Source organism: Lissotriton helveticus, chromosome 7 (assembly GCF_964261635.1).
Source record: "Lissotriton helveticus chromosome 7, aLisHel1.1, whole genome shotgun sequence".
Taxonomy (NCBI): domain Eukaryota; kingdom Metazoa; phylum Chordata; class Amphibia; order Caudata; family Salamandridae; genus Lissotriton; species Lissotriton helveticus.
Genome location: NC_136068.1, coordinates 1,597,346,289 through 1,597,361,967, shown reverse-complemented (window position 1 = coordinate 1,597,361,967; position 15,679 = coordinate 1,597,346,289). Strand labels below are relative to the sequence as shown.

At 45.8% G+C, this 15,679-nt stretch overlaps 1 protein-coding gene across 5 annotated transcripts in view; it reads left to right on the top strand.

The window, feature by feature from the left end:
• The window catches only part of LOC144770566 (protein kinase C and casein kinase substrate in neurons protein 1-like), a 232,088-nt gene that overhangs the window by 177,494 nt on the left and 38,915 nt on the right, over positions 1-15,679 (top strand). For all 5 annotated transcript variants that reach the window (XM_078655199.1, XM_078655198.1, XM_078655195.1 and 2 more), the window contains exon 4: positions 13,039-13,274. In XM_078655199.1, coding sequence (XP_078511325.1) covers positions 13,039-13,274 — 236 coding nt within the window. The remainder of the gene's footprint in view (positions 1-13,038; positions 13,275-15,679) is intronic.

Sequence of the window (15,679 nt, the reverse complement as noted above, 5' to 3'; positions counted from 1 at the left end):
CCTGGTGGCTTGGCTTCCTGGGGTTTGCTCTTCGTTCCCTGGTGTCTGGGTTTTCTCTCTTTCCCTGGCCTTGGGCTCGGTCTTGCCTTCCGGGTTGGGTTCTGGTGGGCTTCCGCTGTTCTTTGTTGGGTCTTTGGTTCCTCTGGTCCGCTTGTCTCCTGCCTGTTCTTGCGTGGGTTGTCTTCTTCTGCCCGTTTCTGGCTTGTTGGCCTGGTGGCTCTTGGCCTTTCTCTTTGTTTGGCCTCTCTTCTGCTGTTGTCCCCTTGCCTGTGGTGGCTTGGGTGTCTGTGCTCACCCTCTCGCTGGTTGGCTGTCGGGTGTTCCTGCGGTGGGCTGGTTGGCCTCTGTGGTGGCCGGTCTGGTCGTCTGGCTGTGCGCCCTTGCTCTTGTCGGGGGCTCTGCCTGGGGTTTCCCCGGTTCTTCCTTTTTCCTTCTGCGGTTGCAGCCTTGGTGTGGTTTCCTGGGTTGGCTTCTGTTGGGTTGGGAAGGCCGGCTTTTTCTGCTTTGGTATTTCTCCATAAGTTTCTGAATGGGCCGAGGACATAAGGGACCTGGGGGTAATGCTCTATTACTTACCGGTAATCTTCATTACTCCTGGTCCCGTTGTCCTCGGCCCATTCATACGCCCCTCCCTCCCTCCCGGGCGGCCGGCCTTCCTGTCTGGGCTTGTTTGTACAGGAGGGCTGCTGGGTAGATCCTACCTTTATACTCCCGGGGGGAGGGGCAGTAGGGATATCCCAGCATTCCTCTTGTTTTTATTTTCTGTCTGGAAGATGGTTATCTCCATAAGTTTCTGAATGGGCCGAGGACAACGGGACCAGGAGTAATGAAGATTACCGGTAAGTAATAGAGCATTACAATAGTCGGTGCGAGAAAACACCAACGTTGAAATTAGGGTTTTGCCTGTAGTGGTGGGAAGATAAGGCAGAAGTTTCTTAATTTTCCGTAAAATGTTAAAAGATGATGAAACTACGGAGTTCACATGGTGATGAAAAAGGAGTTTGTCGTCAAATATTACTCCTAAGTTTCTAACTTTGCTGACCGGTTCAGGTGGAGTGCCCATTTCCTCTGGCCACCATAAGGGAGACCAAATAGGCTGAACTTTACCGAACAACATTACTTCGGTTTTTGAAGAGTTCAGTTTAAGACAATTGGAGGCCATCCAACTGCTGATGGCCCGCATGCCATCCTTGAAATTTGCCGCTATGGTGGAACCATTTTTATGTATGGATAGTACCAACTGTGTGTCGTCAGCATATGTAGTTAAGTTGATGTTGTATGCTTTTATTACCCTCGCCAAGTCCGAAACATAGATATTAAACAGGGTCGGACTTAGCGAGGAACCCTGTGGGACACCACAGGGGAGGGTAAACGTCGGAGAGGTGAATGAGCCCAACTTAACTGCCTGTTTGCGGTCGGCCAGGAAGGATGCAATGAGGTCCTTGGCCTTGTGTTTGATACCAATGGCCTCGACACGGCCGATCAGAGTAGAGTGATCGACCGTGTCGAAAGCCGCCGATAGGTCCAGCAGAATCAGGACAGCCTGTCCATCATTGTCCATTGTTGTTCTTATTTCATCAGCGGCCTTAATCAGTGCAGTTTCGGTCCCATGTCCTTGTCGGAAACCGAACTGTGTATCATCTAATAGGTCGTTGTTTTGAATATAGTCAGACAGTTGTTCGTTCATGACAGATTCAAAGATCTTAGCTGGAAATGGCTGGAATTCTTCTAGTTCTGCGCACCCGTCACACAGTTGCTACTTATAAGGTGTCCCCCCCACTGCCGCGGTAGGAAAGCTGTAGTACAAAATACGAATTAGGAAACCCCATAGCTCTGAATGAGGTGCCATAAAGGGAGTGACACAGGTCACCACCAATGACCGCACAGCACGCGGGGGGCTGTTGGGTGATTATGACTGATTTGGAAGAGTAGAACTAGAAGGAGTGAAGATTACCAGTCAGTTGTCAGCATTCTGTGTTGGATATACAACACTGAACAGGGCCTAGCACTTCTTTGGGTGCATGGCTAGGAGAGATTCCCTACATATCAGATCTCCCAGGCTCCCCCTTCCGAGGGATGTTGCACCAACCAAGAATTGTCAAACACCTTTTCATGATGAATTGTTTGGGAACATGTATGTTTTGTTATTGTATTTTTAAAAATCCACAGGCCCTATTTAACCCCCATAAGCTATGCTGTGCAAAGCCAACTTGTGGTACCAAACCCCAAAATACTGCTTGGGCAATGGTGCTCAAGCATAGCATTCTGTGATGAAGAGAGGCCAGATGGTGAAATGTCGCATTTTGGTGGAACAATCCAGCAAATATTCGCAAGGAGACCAGAACTGTGTATCTGTCAGAAGCCACTTATACTGCAGGTGGCGCTCTCTAGTTCTTAAACAAACCAGGCGCATTCCTTCACAAGATATTATTCAATAATGAAAAGTTAAAAAAAGAAAACTGCATCTCTACCTCTCTTCTCCTTTTCCTTTACATCTCACTACACTGTTCTCTTTGCCTCTCCATCCTTGTTCTATCTCCCTCCCCTACTATCTTCTTCTTATTCGGTACAGTCAGTAGTCCCTGACAAGCTGAAGAAGTGTACACTGAGAAAGGGGAGAGGAGGGACAAGCAGGAGAAGGGTATTAATGAGTCAATGATCAGATTTCACGCAATGAAATGATGGAAATATTCTTAGAGTGCTTTGATTTTCAATGTGCAAAGAGAATGTCAGTTAGGAAGATGGGTTTATTTGGGATTATGAATTTTTAGCAATTGAAGCTACAATTTAGAGCACTGTGTGCATGTCTTTTTTATTGTTTTGCACTGATCCATGGAATAGCCACCAAGTCACCCTACTTGGACAGCCTTTGTTATGTTATGTTATGTAATACTCTTTTGTATAGCGCTCGAATCACCATGAGGCATCTCGGCGCTTACTCAGAAACGTACTCAAGGAAAGAAAGAAAACAGAGAGGAGGAAACCTTTAGAACAGGAAGGCCTTTAGCTGCTTCATAAAAATTTGATAAGATAAAATTTCTCACAAGGAGAAAGGAAGGCTGTTCCAGTATTTGGGGGCCAGGTAAGAAAAAGCCATACCTCCTACCCTGTGACGTCGGATTCGGGGTACATGTAATAGCAGCTGCAAGCTCGATCTCAGAGGTCGACTTGGGGCGTGTTTTACCAGTTTATTTTGCAGATATTTTGGGCCCTGACCCTGAAGGGCATTAAAAGTCAGACAGCAAACTTTAAAAACGGATCTTTGTTTTATAGGCAGCAAGTGCAATTTTCTCAGCAGAGGCAGCGAAGATGATCTTGCCGGCATATTCAAAACCAACCTGGCCGCTGTATTTTGGATCACCTGTAGCTTATTTATAGAAGTTGTTCCTGCTTCTGCTAAAAGAGCGTTGCCGTAATCCAAACTAGTGAAAAAGAACATGAGTAGGACCCATAGACCAAACTGGGACTGGGTATGAAGTATATATAGAGCACAATGTCCCAATAGGTAATGATTGACAGGCAATTAAATTGTGCATGCAAAAAGCATTACATCAGAAGGAAAACTAGGAGGCTCAATTCATTAGTACATGGCTTGTAATTCACCAATTTTCTGAGATAATTGCACATGGAGATACAGTTGAAAAGCAGCACTGTACACGAAAAATCATGTGACAACCCAAGAAACACTTGGTGACAAGGTGATATGTACAAGTGAATGTGACGACGCAAGTGAGGGGAGTGAACAGCGTGGACGGCGCAAGGTAACAAAGTTATATACAGCGGTGGCTGAAGAATTGATAAATTCAAGTTTTTTAGAATATATTAGAGCACAGTTATGAGCCAAATGTTGTAATGCGCCAAACAATTGCGCTGTAGTGTCGACGGCGTTTCGATCCACAGTTAATTGGGATCCTCTTCAGGACAGGGTTGGCGGATTGTTGTAGTGCTGGGCTTCAGGTAGGCGCTGGTTCAAGGTAGTACCCAGTCGTCGTGGAACGATAAATTCAAGGGAACGGTTGGAACATCGTAGGTCATCGGGGGTCGGAACCCTCGCTCCTGATTCAGTCCTTGACAGCAGAAGTACAGATTTATTCAGACGCTGCCTCTGCATCGACTAAGACGCCTTGCATTCAGATACGCCGACTTAGACGGTATCCCGTATCTGTACTCACTCGCGATGTTCCAACCGTTCCCTTGAATTTATCGTTCCACGACGACTGGGTACTACCTTGAGCCAGCGCCTACCTGAAGCCCAGCACTACAACAATCCGCCAACCCTGTCCTGAAGAGGATCCCAATTAACTGTGGATCGAAATGCCGTCGACACTACAGCGCAATTGTTTGGCGCATTACAACATTTGGCTCATAACTGTGCTCTAATATATTCTAAAAAACTTGAATTTATCAATTCTTGAGCCACCACTGTATATAACTTTGTCACCTTGCGCCGTCCACGCTGTTCACTCCCCTCACTTGCGTCGTCACCTTCACTTGTACATATCACCTTGTCACCAAGTGTTTCTTGGGTTGTCAGATGATTTTTCGTGTACAGTGCTGCTTTTCAACTGTATTTCCATGTGTAATTATCTCAGAAAATTGGTGAATTACAAGCCATGTACTAATGAATTGAGCCTCCTTGTTTTCCTTCTGATGTAATGCTTTTTGCATGCACAATTTAATTGCCTGTCAATCGTTACCTATTGGGACATTGTGCTCTATATATGCCGTAATCCAAACGGCTGACCACCATAGCTTGAGTCAGGGTTCTACGACGCTCTAGGGGAATGAAAGGAAAGAACTTCCTCAGCAATCTTAACCTATAATAACAGGATCCAGCAACAGCCGTTACTTGATCCTGCATAGAAAGAGATTGTTAGATCTTGATACCCAGGTTATTGACACACTCTTTGGGTGTGGGAGATTCACCCAGCTGTACAGGCCACCAATCATTGGACCAGATCGCCGACGCCTTTCCCAGCAGCATGACTTCCGTCTTCCCAGGGTTCAACTGGAGAAAGTTGTTATTCATCCAGTTGGAGATCTCCAAAATACCTGCGGAAAAACGTAGTCTATCTGCCTCCTGATTTGGGCCGATGTTAAACAACAGCTGGGTGTCATCGGCGTATGAGATAGTTTCGAACCCCAGAGCTTCCACAACCTTAGCCAACGGTGCCATATAGATATTAAAGAGGGTGGGGCTAAGGCAGGAGCCCTGGGGGACGCCCTTGTCCAATAAAATTTTCTCTGCCTAATAGGGACCCATGATGACCGTTTGGGATCTGTCAGTCAGGAAATTCTGTAGCCATTTGAGGGCCAGCCCCCTCAGCAAATGTTAGGAATAGGCTGATAAGACATTACACTTTTCATAAACTTCATTTCTTACAAGACAAAAAAATCTATCTCCTTGAACAAAAATAAGTTACTTTGTGTAGACTTCAAGCTTTCTTTTGGTGCTTACTGACTGGCAGATGCCGGGCAGTTTGAGCTATCTGCTGTTTATGCATGCTAAATTATAACATATAATATAATATTGTTTGGCATCACAAGAGCTTGAATTAGTTGAATATTGGGAAATACATTGAAAGTTGTTCTCTAACCTGCCCCAAACCTCCCTAAGCTGGCACTGTAACATATTGTAATCATAGTACAATCTGAATTGAGGCTATGCTCCTTTAAACTGTGATTTTGTGTTTACAGTTTGTCCTTCATGCACATTCTCAGTTGTTATTGCAAGGTGTTCATGCATCTTTTTGCTAGTTGCATTTGTCTAGAGCTAAAAGGCTGTTATGGCTTCACAGTTCTCCAACGTGGAATCCATACCTGATCCAATCTCAAATTTCAGGACAATAACATACCCTTGAAATTTTAGACATATACTTGTTAATATGTTAAGAATGCACCACTGGACCGCACACTCCTTCACTTCTTGCACTAAACAGGAATCCTTCATTAAATACACCTGCTGTTTAGGTAAAATCTGGATTTTTTACACGTCAATGGCTCAGCTATGAGTTTCCACTTGGAATAGGTGTTATTTATCACACATGATAAAATACAACTTTTCTGGGGTCAGAATTTATTTGTTACCATGAATACCACCCATTCTGAATTTTTGAGTTATAATATGCGGATATTGGTGCTAAAACAGCACTAACATCTGCATGTTACAGTAAATGTCAGACTATTTTCCCCTTGTATTCTCAAGCAGGCTTGGCCTGCAGAAATGTAAAGAAGGGGTAGGTATTTAACACACCAGGTAATTAATGAAAGTGGTAAATACATACAACTCGGAATTTTGACTACGCAACCTTGGTATTCAGCACCCCTGACATTCAGCAGTGATGGCCATGAGCTGATCAACATAACTTTGGGCCCCGGTACTTACTGTTTTACAAATTAAGCACTGCCGATCACTCTCACTGTGCCGCATATATAATCACCAATTCATGCATTGTATACTTGGCATGATTTTACTGTAATTAAGTACACTGTGCCGTTGTACACAGATGAGTGATACAGCTTGTTTTGCCACAGAAATGTTGGCTTTAAAGCTTCTTCCAAGGGAACCTTTGTTGCTTGTGAATCACTCACAATCAGGACTCATGGCTTTCGTGAGTTGATGTTACCAGCCCTCTCCCCCACTCTCAAAACCAGGACTTTTGGCATATGAAGTATAAGATGCAGGATAACTATTACTATTTACTGATAATTAGTAAATCAACCTTCACATTCCGCCGGTCATATTCTCGAAGCTATTTTTTCTGTCAGGTTGATCTTTTGGATATTAAAATGAATGACGGGTCAGACCATACAACGATTCACTTTGCATGGAAGGTGGAACAGGGTCCCTTAGGTTGAAGGATTATTCCTTCTCTACCTTATAGAAACTGGGCTAAAGTTCCTGGTTTAGAGGTAATGTCCACTCTTGGTGGCAGCGCCCCGACTATGAGAGGCAATATCACGGATGATACTCCGGCAATTAATGCCTCGTTTCTGCAAATGGCAAATGCTGTTGCTCCTATTAACCGCTTAACCATGGTGGCAATTCTGCCACGGTGCGGCGTTTTAAATAAGTGGCAGGATCGCGTCGGCCAACGGATGTGCGCAGAACTATGGAGGTAGTGCTCGCGACGGCCGTTGCCCGATGCACGCATGGAAGGGGTTAAGGAAAGGTCTGATTTTTCTAAGGGCAGACACCCATCTGCTCCTTGGTTCGGCGAGGAACTCAGGAAGCTGCACAAGCAATGTAAACGATTTGAAAGAGGTTGGAGAAAAAACTACCTGTCTTCAGATAAGGAACATTACAAAAAAAACATTAAATGATTAGCATCGAGCAATTAAGACGCTCAAGTGGACTCCTTTGCCAATTGAATAGATGAATCTGGTTGTAAATCTAGAGATATTTTTAAGATTGTGAAAAAGTTCACTCACCCTGATGCACTCCAACAGCCGTTAGAGGCCTCTCCTAGGCTATGTGCACAGCTAACTGATTTCGTTGACAACAAAATTAGGGGCATTTTAGATGCACTTAACACCACCGGGCGTGATGGTTCCCTTGACATGGACGGGTTAGAAGTTCAATTTGTGATCTCGGGGAAGACTTCTTTTTGCTCTTTACAAGAGTTTGTGTCCTTTTCATTAGAAGAGTCTGAACAAGCTTTAAAGGCTTGTGAGTCCGGCGGGCCAGACAACGTGTGACCTCCTCATATTCTTGCGGCTACCCCATAAAGTAATCAATCCCATCCTCAACCTCCTTTTAGATAGTACCAAAGGCTCAGCCATGGTACCTAGATGCTGGAAACAAGCCAAACAAATTCCCCTGCTGAAGAAGACATCAACTAATAGATACATTTTGGCTAACTTCATACCTGTTTCTTTACTGCCTGCTTTTTCTAAGATACTGAAGAAGTTGGTTAATTGCAAAATGTCTACTTAGAACAATACCAGCTGCTGCATGCTTCTTAATCGGGCTTTCACCCAGGTTATAGCACGGAATCCACCCATGCGGAAGACACTAACACCATTAAGCTGGCGGTGGATCAAAGGAAACAAGTTGCACTGCTACTTTTAGATCTAGCCGCAGCTTTCAATACAGTGTCTTACTCCATTCTTCTACAACGGCTGGAAAATATAGGCATAAGTGGATTTGTGCTGGCTTGGATCCGATAATTTCTGTCTGACAGAAGTCAATTGGTCTGGATGTCACCTTATGCTTCTGAATCTATGCCTTTAAAGTTCAGTTTCTCAGGGCTCTGCTTTGAGTCCGGCACTGTTCAATATTTATATGACCACTGTGGCTGTACTGGTGCAATCATCCGCTGATGACACTCAGATCGCCCTTTCTTTGGACAGAAACATACCAATGCCTTAAGTAGTTTCAAGGCTTGCCTTACGCCCGTGTTCCAATGGAAGCATTTTAGCAATCTGCAGTGTGACATGAGCAAAACAAAATTCCTGCTATTCGGCATACCTCCCCCATTTGGGATGGCGAATGCTGGCCTAGCCTTGTCCTGTCCCTGCCAGCCCCTGCCACCATTGCACTGAATCTAGGGGTACAATTTACCAACAGAACTTATTTTCAATCAATCAATCAATCAATCAATCAAATCATTTGTAAAGCGCACTACTCACCTGTGAGTGTCTCAAGGCGCTGGGGTGGGGAATGCTGCTACTGCTCGAAAAGCCATGTCTTGAGGAGTTTTCTGAAGGTCAGCAGGTCTTGGGTCTGCCCTAGGTGGAGGGGGAGGGTGTTCCAGGTTTTGGCGGCGAGATGGGAGAATGATCTGCCACCTGTGGTCGCTCTTCGGAAGCGGGGGACTGTGGCGAGGGCGAGGTCGGCGGAGCGGAGCTGGCGGGTGGGGGTGTAGAAGCTGAGTCGTCTGTTGAGGTACGTTGGTCCGGTGTTGTGGAGTGCCTTGTGTGCGTGGGTGAGGAAATGAAGGTTATCCTCTTGTTGACCGGGAGCCAGTGTAGGTCTCTCAGGTGGGCTGTGACGTTACTGCGGTGAGGGATGTCGAGAATCAGGCGCGCAGAGGCATTCTGGATGCGTTGGAGCTGTCCAGGAGTTTGGCCGAGGCTCCTGCATAGAGGGCGTTTCCATAGTCCAACCTGCTGCTGACAAGGGCCTGGGTGACTGTTCTTCTCGTTTCAGTGGGGATCCACTTGTAGATCCTACGGAGCATGCGAAGGGTGTTGAAGCAGGAGGAGGAGACGGCGTTGACCTATTTAGTCATGGAGAGGGTGGAGTCGAGGATGACCCCTAGATTGCGTGCGTGGTCAGTGGGTGTTGGAGCGGTTCCCAGTGCGGTCGGCCACCAGGAGTCGTCCCAGGCCGAAGGGTTGGATCCGAGGATGAGGACCTCCGTCTTGTCCGAGTTCAGCTTCAGTCGGCTGTTCCTCATCCATTCAGCAACGGCCTTCATTCCTTCATTCCTCCAGGTTGGTTTTGGCGGTGTGGGGGTCCTTGGCGAGGGAGAGTATCAGCTGGGTGTCATCGGCGTAGGAGAGCATGTTGAGGTCGTGCCGGCGGGCGACGTGGGCGAGCGTTGCCATGTAGATGTTAAACAGAGTTGGGCTGAGGGATAAGCCCTGGGGTATGCCACAGATGATCTCGGTGGCTTCGGAGCAGAAGGGGGGAAGGCGGACGCTCTGTGTTCTGCCGGAGATGGATGGCTTGGTTGGCGTTTGCTTCGGACCTCTAAAATCACCAAAGAAATTTCTGTATCTGTTACCAGTCCAGTATCAGAAGATAGTAATATATGCCATTATCACTTCTCAGCAAGACTACTCCATCTCTCTATATTGGGGCCCTTCGGCATACCAATGTAGGAGACTCCAACTGGTACAGAATGCTGCTGCTCGGCTTCTGTTGAAACTGCGGAAAGGTTAACATTTCCATCATCACCTTAAAGAGCTGCACTGGCTGCCCATCAAGGAGAGAGTGCGGTTTGAGGGGCTTATGTTGGCCCACAGAGCCTTCCATCAGGCAGGGCAGCTGTTCCAGGCCAAGAGGATCATTCCATACTATTCTGCAAGACCCCTGCGTTCCTCTGACGCCATGTTGGCGGCTGTGCTTCATTTGTAAAAAAAATAAGTGCCAGAGCCTCGTCAGTAGGCCACTGCGGGTTGCGACACCTATTTCCCCTGCCGTCGCTGCCAATGTCAGCACCAACACTACTGCTAACCATCACACTCCTACAACTGTGACAATTCAGACTATTCCAGGCCCCCAGTGTTTTAAGAACGGCTTGGGCGATAGGTATTAGTAATTTTTACTGTATATTGAATAAATTAACAACTTTTGTTATCCTCATCTTTAAATTAGATATACAGCGCCACCATGTGGCAGACTGTTATACGTCCCAGTGTTGACAATTAAGTGCTGGTGCCAATGACCGGAAGCCACTGGCTCAAATTAAGCACTGGTTGGCAGTGGTCTTGAGAATAAAGAGGAACAATTGGGTGGCTCCTTCTTTTCTTGCCACCACAGCACGGAACCCCCTTCCTTCCCACCTACGGGTGTTGGAGGACGAACATGTCTTCAGAAGCAACCTTAAAACCTGTATGAAGTGGCGTATCACTAATTTGCTTTTGGTGCAGGTGGTCAATGAGTTGACACTCTTTGATTAGCTGTTTACTTTATAAAACCGTTGGTTGATTGAGTGATATAAAAAAACTGACTGTCTCACGCAGCGCATTTTTGTACAGTGGTTAGGGGTACGCCACAAAATGTTTTACACCCGCCCCTCAAAAACCCTGGAGGTGCCAGTCTCTGACTAACAAGGTCACGTATGAAGACGTAGCATTATTCAGAGTTTTTTCACTGGCACATTTTGGCTCTGACAGAAGCTGCAAAAATTTAACTTTTACTTTAGCCTGCTTTCTGGGCGAGGCTGCTTGTAAAAGGGCTTTGGCATAGCTGCCAAGGTTTCAGATTGCTTATATGTGGCTGTATGTAGAAGCTTCGTTTTGCTGGTGTGTGGTTTTGTGTTTCGGTCTTCCAATCTCTGAACTTCTTTTAGCTTGGATATGATTTACACCAACCTTCTTGTGACCTTTGGAAAAAAGTACTCAGAGGTCATGTGTCCATCTCAGCAAAGCAAGAAACTGGAACTAGACAGTTTTACTTCAGGACACGATTCTTTTGCGTGCCAATCTTAGTCATTGCGGAAATGCGGGAAAATGTCCCAGAAATGCGTTATTCTAATGCAGATGCGTGGAACTGACAACACCGTTTAATTACATGTATGACAACTTCCTCAAAAACCACACAGGCTGCAAAACAGACTCACAACATACACTGTCTAAATACATATTCTCAACAACCATTCCAATCTGCTTTAGATTCCTAAATTCCAGTAAAATCTGACTTCCCAACTACTGCAGAACGGGATTACTTTACTATTTTAACTCAATTCTTATTATATTTTTGTGCAATTTATTAGTTGTGGCTCCAGATCAATTTCATCGTTCTTGTAGAGCAATATTCATGTAGCACGAATGTTTTTATACCTTGATTTTGCAGTCAGTATTTTTGGTGTCTGTTTTGCATGTATCGTTAGTTCCCACGCAGTGTGGTCCCTGTTCTGCCTACCACAACTCTTGACCTTAAAAGCGGGCAGGAGTAGACAGTTAACATAGATCTTCCGGCCCTTCGTCCATAGGCCCTGAACGTAGGTGTGCTGGGGGCCCTGCAGCACCCCCAAAATAACAATGCTGGAGAATGGAAGGTGAATGAGCAATGAAGGTGCCTTTATATTAGGAGGCATATTTACAAGCCTTTTGCGCCGTCGGTGTGTCACTTTTTTAGACGTACTGACAGCGCACCGTGCTGCTCCATATTGGCAAGGCACGTAAAGCCATCCAGTGTGGCTTTTTGTGGCCTTGTAAATACAGCCCCTTTTCACGCAGCAGTTTGCGTGAAAGGGGTGTGCAATGGGTGTTTCTGTGGGTGTCCCCATGCAATACCCATGGATTCTGCTGCATTCCCAGATTGACAACGTTTCGGAAACATGGGAATGTGTCAGAATGCTAGGCCTCCCCAGAGGAGGTGTAAGGAGGCACATTGAGGAGGAATCCCTTTATCTCTCCTTGTTTTTTCCTTTCAATGTGTGCTGCATTCTGCAGCACATATAGAAAGAGGAAAGCACCACTTGTGATTGTTTTTGTGCAGGAAGGTATTCATTCCTGCACAAAAACTGTCATTCCGGCAACGCAGGCACCCTTGCACCTGAGTTGACACATGGTAGCTAATTGTGCGCCAGCTTAGGGTAGAGCTCAGGGATACATCATATTGTTGCAAATATGACACATCCCTGTGCTTTGCAAGTGACGCAGTGCGGCACGGCCAAATGGCTTGCAGCACCTCTCTGTGTTTCTTTCTTGTAAATAAGGCTCTCTGTTCTTATCTTGTCACATTGACTCTGTGTTCAGTGACAGGGGCTATGAAAGATTGCAGCTTATTTTTTGAACATGGAGACTGGTGTTTACTTTTCTTTCTATGACAACAAAGTGGGAAGATTTTGTAAAGTGAACTATGACAATCTTGTTGGTGTGAAAAGAAAGGCTGTAGGATGTCATTTTTTCTAACAGACAACAACATTTACATACTTGTAAATCAAATATTTCAAAATCAGCAGTTAGGAAAGCACAAATGAAGTGCTTTTTTGTAATTCTGAAGTGTGATGGAAACAAAGATTTTAATAGGATCAGACCAAACCAAGTCACCTTAACAGTGATGCGCAAATCACAAATATTTTCTGAAAATCAATTTACACACATTATTGTTTGTCCACTGCATGTTGTTATCAATAAGGATAGTGCCCATTACAATGTGCTGTATGATCTTGCCAAATATTTGTGACGTGTGCTCCAAATTCACCACTAGCCACATTCTATACCATGCTAGATGGTCGTGGCAGATTTGCTACACCTACTCTTTGTCTGACTTTTGAATTTTTCACAATCCTTATGAGATGAGTGATGTAACATTGATGGCAGCACCCCCACTCTGATAATTGTTCCTGCATCACTGCCTAGGTCCCATGTATGGCTCGCTGCTGACGGCATGGCAGGCCTTCATGACTGCAGCGGAGCGCCTCAGCGACCTGCACGTGGGCATCCAGAAGACGCTGGTGATCGACGATGGCGACAGGATCCGGAACTGGCAGAAGGACGCCTACCACCGCAAACTCTTCGGTGGCTTCAAGGAGTCATACGAGCTCGAGAACGGGTTCTACAAGGCACAGAAGCCCTGGGTTAAAAAGTTCAAAAAGGTGAGCCGAAGCTGGGGTGACAGACGATGGAGGAGTACAGGTGACCTTGTAAGAAGTGGACAAGTCTATGGAGAAAGGCCAGACAGGCCTTATATTCCACAGGGCATTTTCCTGGTGGGCAGGAGCCTTTGGCGGCCCATTTTGAAAGCCCGGGCCACTTCTGGTGCCTCTGTCACTATCTGAAGCTCCCCGAGGTGAATTGCAGCAGGCACAGGGAGGCTTCAAGAGAGAGACAGAGTGGGTGGGTTGTAGAGAAGGTAGTGAAAGAAGAGAAGGAGTGGATGGAGAGAGACAGACTGCGTGAGGAGACGAAGGGAGCACCTCTTGTTCGCGTATTTGTTCCAGGGCTGCTTTTGGTTCCTACGTCAGGTTCTGCTATAGGGAAAACAGGGGGATCAGTAGTCAGCGGGCATCTGTTGAAGGCTAGTGGCTAGGGCTGTGGCTCGCCATTTAACCAAAAATCAAACTTTGTCCTAGATCTACTGGCCTTTCAGAGGCAGCAGCTTGCTGGAGGATCTCTAGATTCACCCTGCCTGGGTAGGCAGTGGTTTAGCTCTCAACAGTTCAGCAGGTGCAGTGGCACTGTGGCCACATCTTTGAGGGGATCTCACCGCTTTCCTAATTTGCGTTAGGGCACAAGGCACCCTCACTACGCCACTGTGGGCATTTCCTACAGCCACTTTCATGTAGTGGGGCTAGATCCTTCTGATGACTTCCCTATGCTATATCAGTAGAGTAACAAAGTTGTAAATAGTATAGGGTAGTGGATGAAAAACTGCTCTCTTGTAAAATCACAGTGTAACCCGGGGTAGGCCAGCTGCCCCTGTCTTTCGGAGACTTAACTGTTTTCTTCATGAATGCAAGTGCTACAAGAGCCACCCTGCTGCAGATGTTCTAACAGTTTCTAGGCTGTAAAGGAAAAAAAGCATTTTATATGTTTTTGTTGTTGTTTATAATGTATAACGCACACACAGGATATAATCAAAGCTAATTTCAAAGTGGAACATGCTGAATTATCATAGAAAAATGAAATAAGAAGAGTAGCAAATTAAAATATCCGAAAAGGACTTACTAGAAATTAAAAACTGACCTCTACAATAAAATGTTACACAGCAACAACCCACCCCGTAGCAAGCCTCCAAAGAAGGCCAAATGTACTGGAGTCGAAGTAATCAGGATTGATTTAAAATAAATAACACTTTACAAGCTTTTTAAAGACCGAAATGGAATTGAAGTCTTATAAGGGCTTTGGCAAGTCATTACAAGTTTAACACTTGCTAGTAAAGGACAGTGTGTCCACCCTGGGAATTTATATGTGACACTGTGAAAACAAAGGTAAACATGGTAACCAAACACATATCTTTATCTATATCTGTGGTTTTCCAGTTTAATCAGGGAAGAACCGATGTCAAGTGAAACAGGTAAAATGAACGCTCAGAGGTCATGCAAAACAATTGTTTGCCATGCAAGCACTTATATGATGATGCCTCTAATCCTACCACACAGGATGCAAGAGACACAAAAATGTCAACCCTCTTTTACGCCATTGCCTCCTATTCCAAATGGCCTGCTTTGAGTTAGTGTAGCACTGCATTTCTTTTTTAGGTCTCGCCTGGCATTAGCAGCGCGCAGACGCACGTGAAGGTGGTTGTAAAATACCCTCACTTGTGTTTTTAACTCGATTATGAAATTTCATTTGTGCACATTATTTGTCTGAAAGCTCACACTGACCTATGTGCTGATCTACTGTCCTCCGTGCCAGTTTCCCTTCCCCGGTCCATCGCAGGTCTTAGTCCCGTTTGTGTGGAGTGAAGTGGTAACTTCCGGTCGGCGGTTGGCGGTCTTGTTCCCAGACTGGGCCTCACTAGAAAAGGGGCATGCAAAGCGTAGCGCGCAGCGGACTCGCGTGAATGTGGTTGTACTTTATTTCAGGAACTGCCCTGCGCTAGCTGCTTGACGTTATTGCCTGAAACTGTTAGAATTTTAAAATACCCTCACTTGTGTTTTTAACTCGATTATTAAAATTTTATTTGTGCACATTATTTGTCTGAAAGCTCACACTGACCTATGTGCTGATGTACTGTCCTCTGTTCCGGTTTCCCTTCCCATCGCGGGTCTTAGTCCCGTTTGTGTGGATGGAAGTGGTAACTTCCGGTCAGCGGTTTAGTTCCCAGACCGGGCCTCACTAGAAAAGGGGCATACAGAGCGTAGAGCGCAGCGGACGTGGGCAGGGAGCGCCCCGGATGCGTGCAGCGGGCACGCCCGACGCGCGCCGAAGCAAGCCCGTCTGCGCCAGGAGCCAGGGACCCTGGTCTTTTTTCTCTAAAACACAGCCATTGCATACAATTATCATATACCAGACAAGAGCTTTTGAATTTACAGACCAAACTGCCTCATAGCTGTCA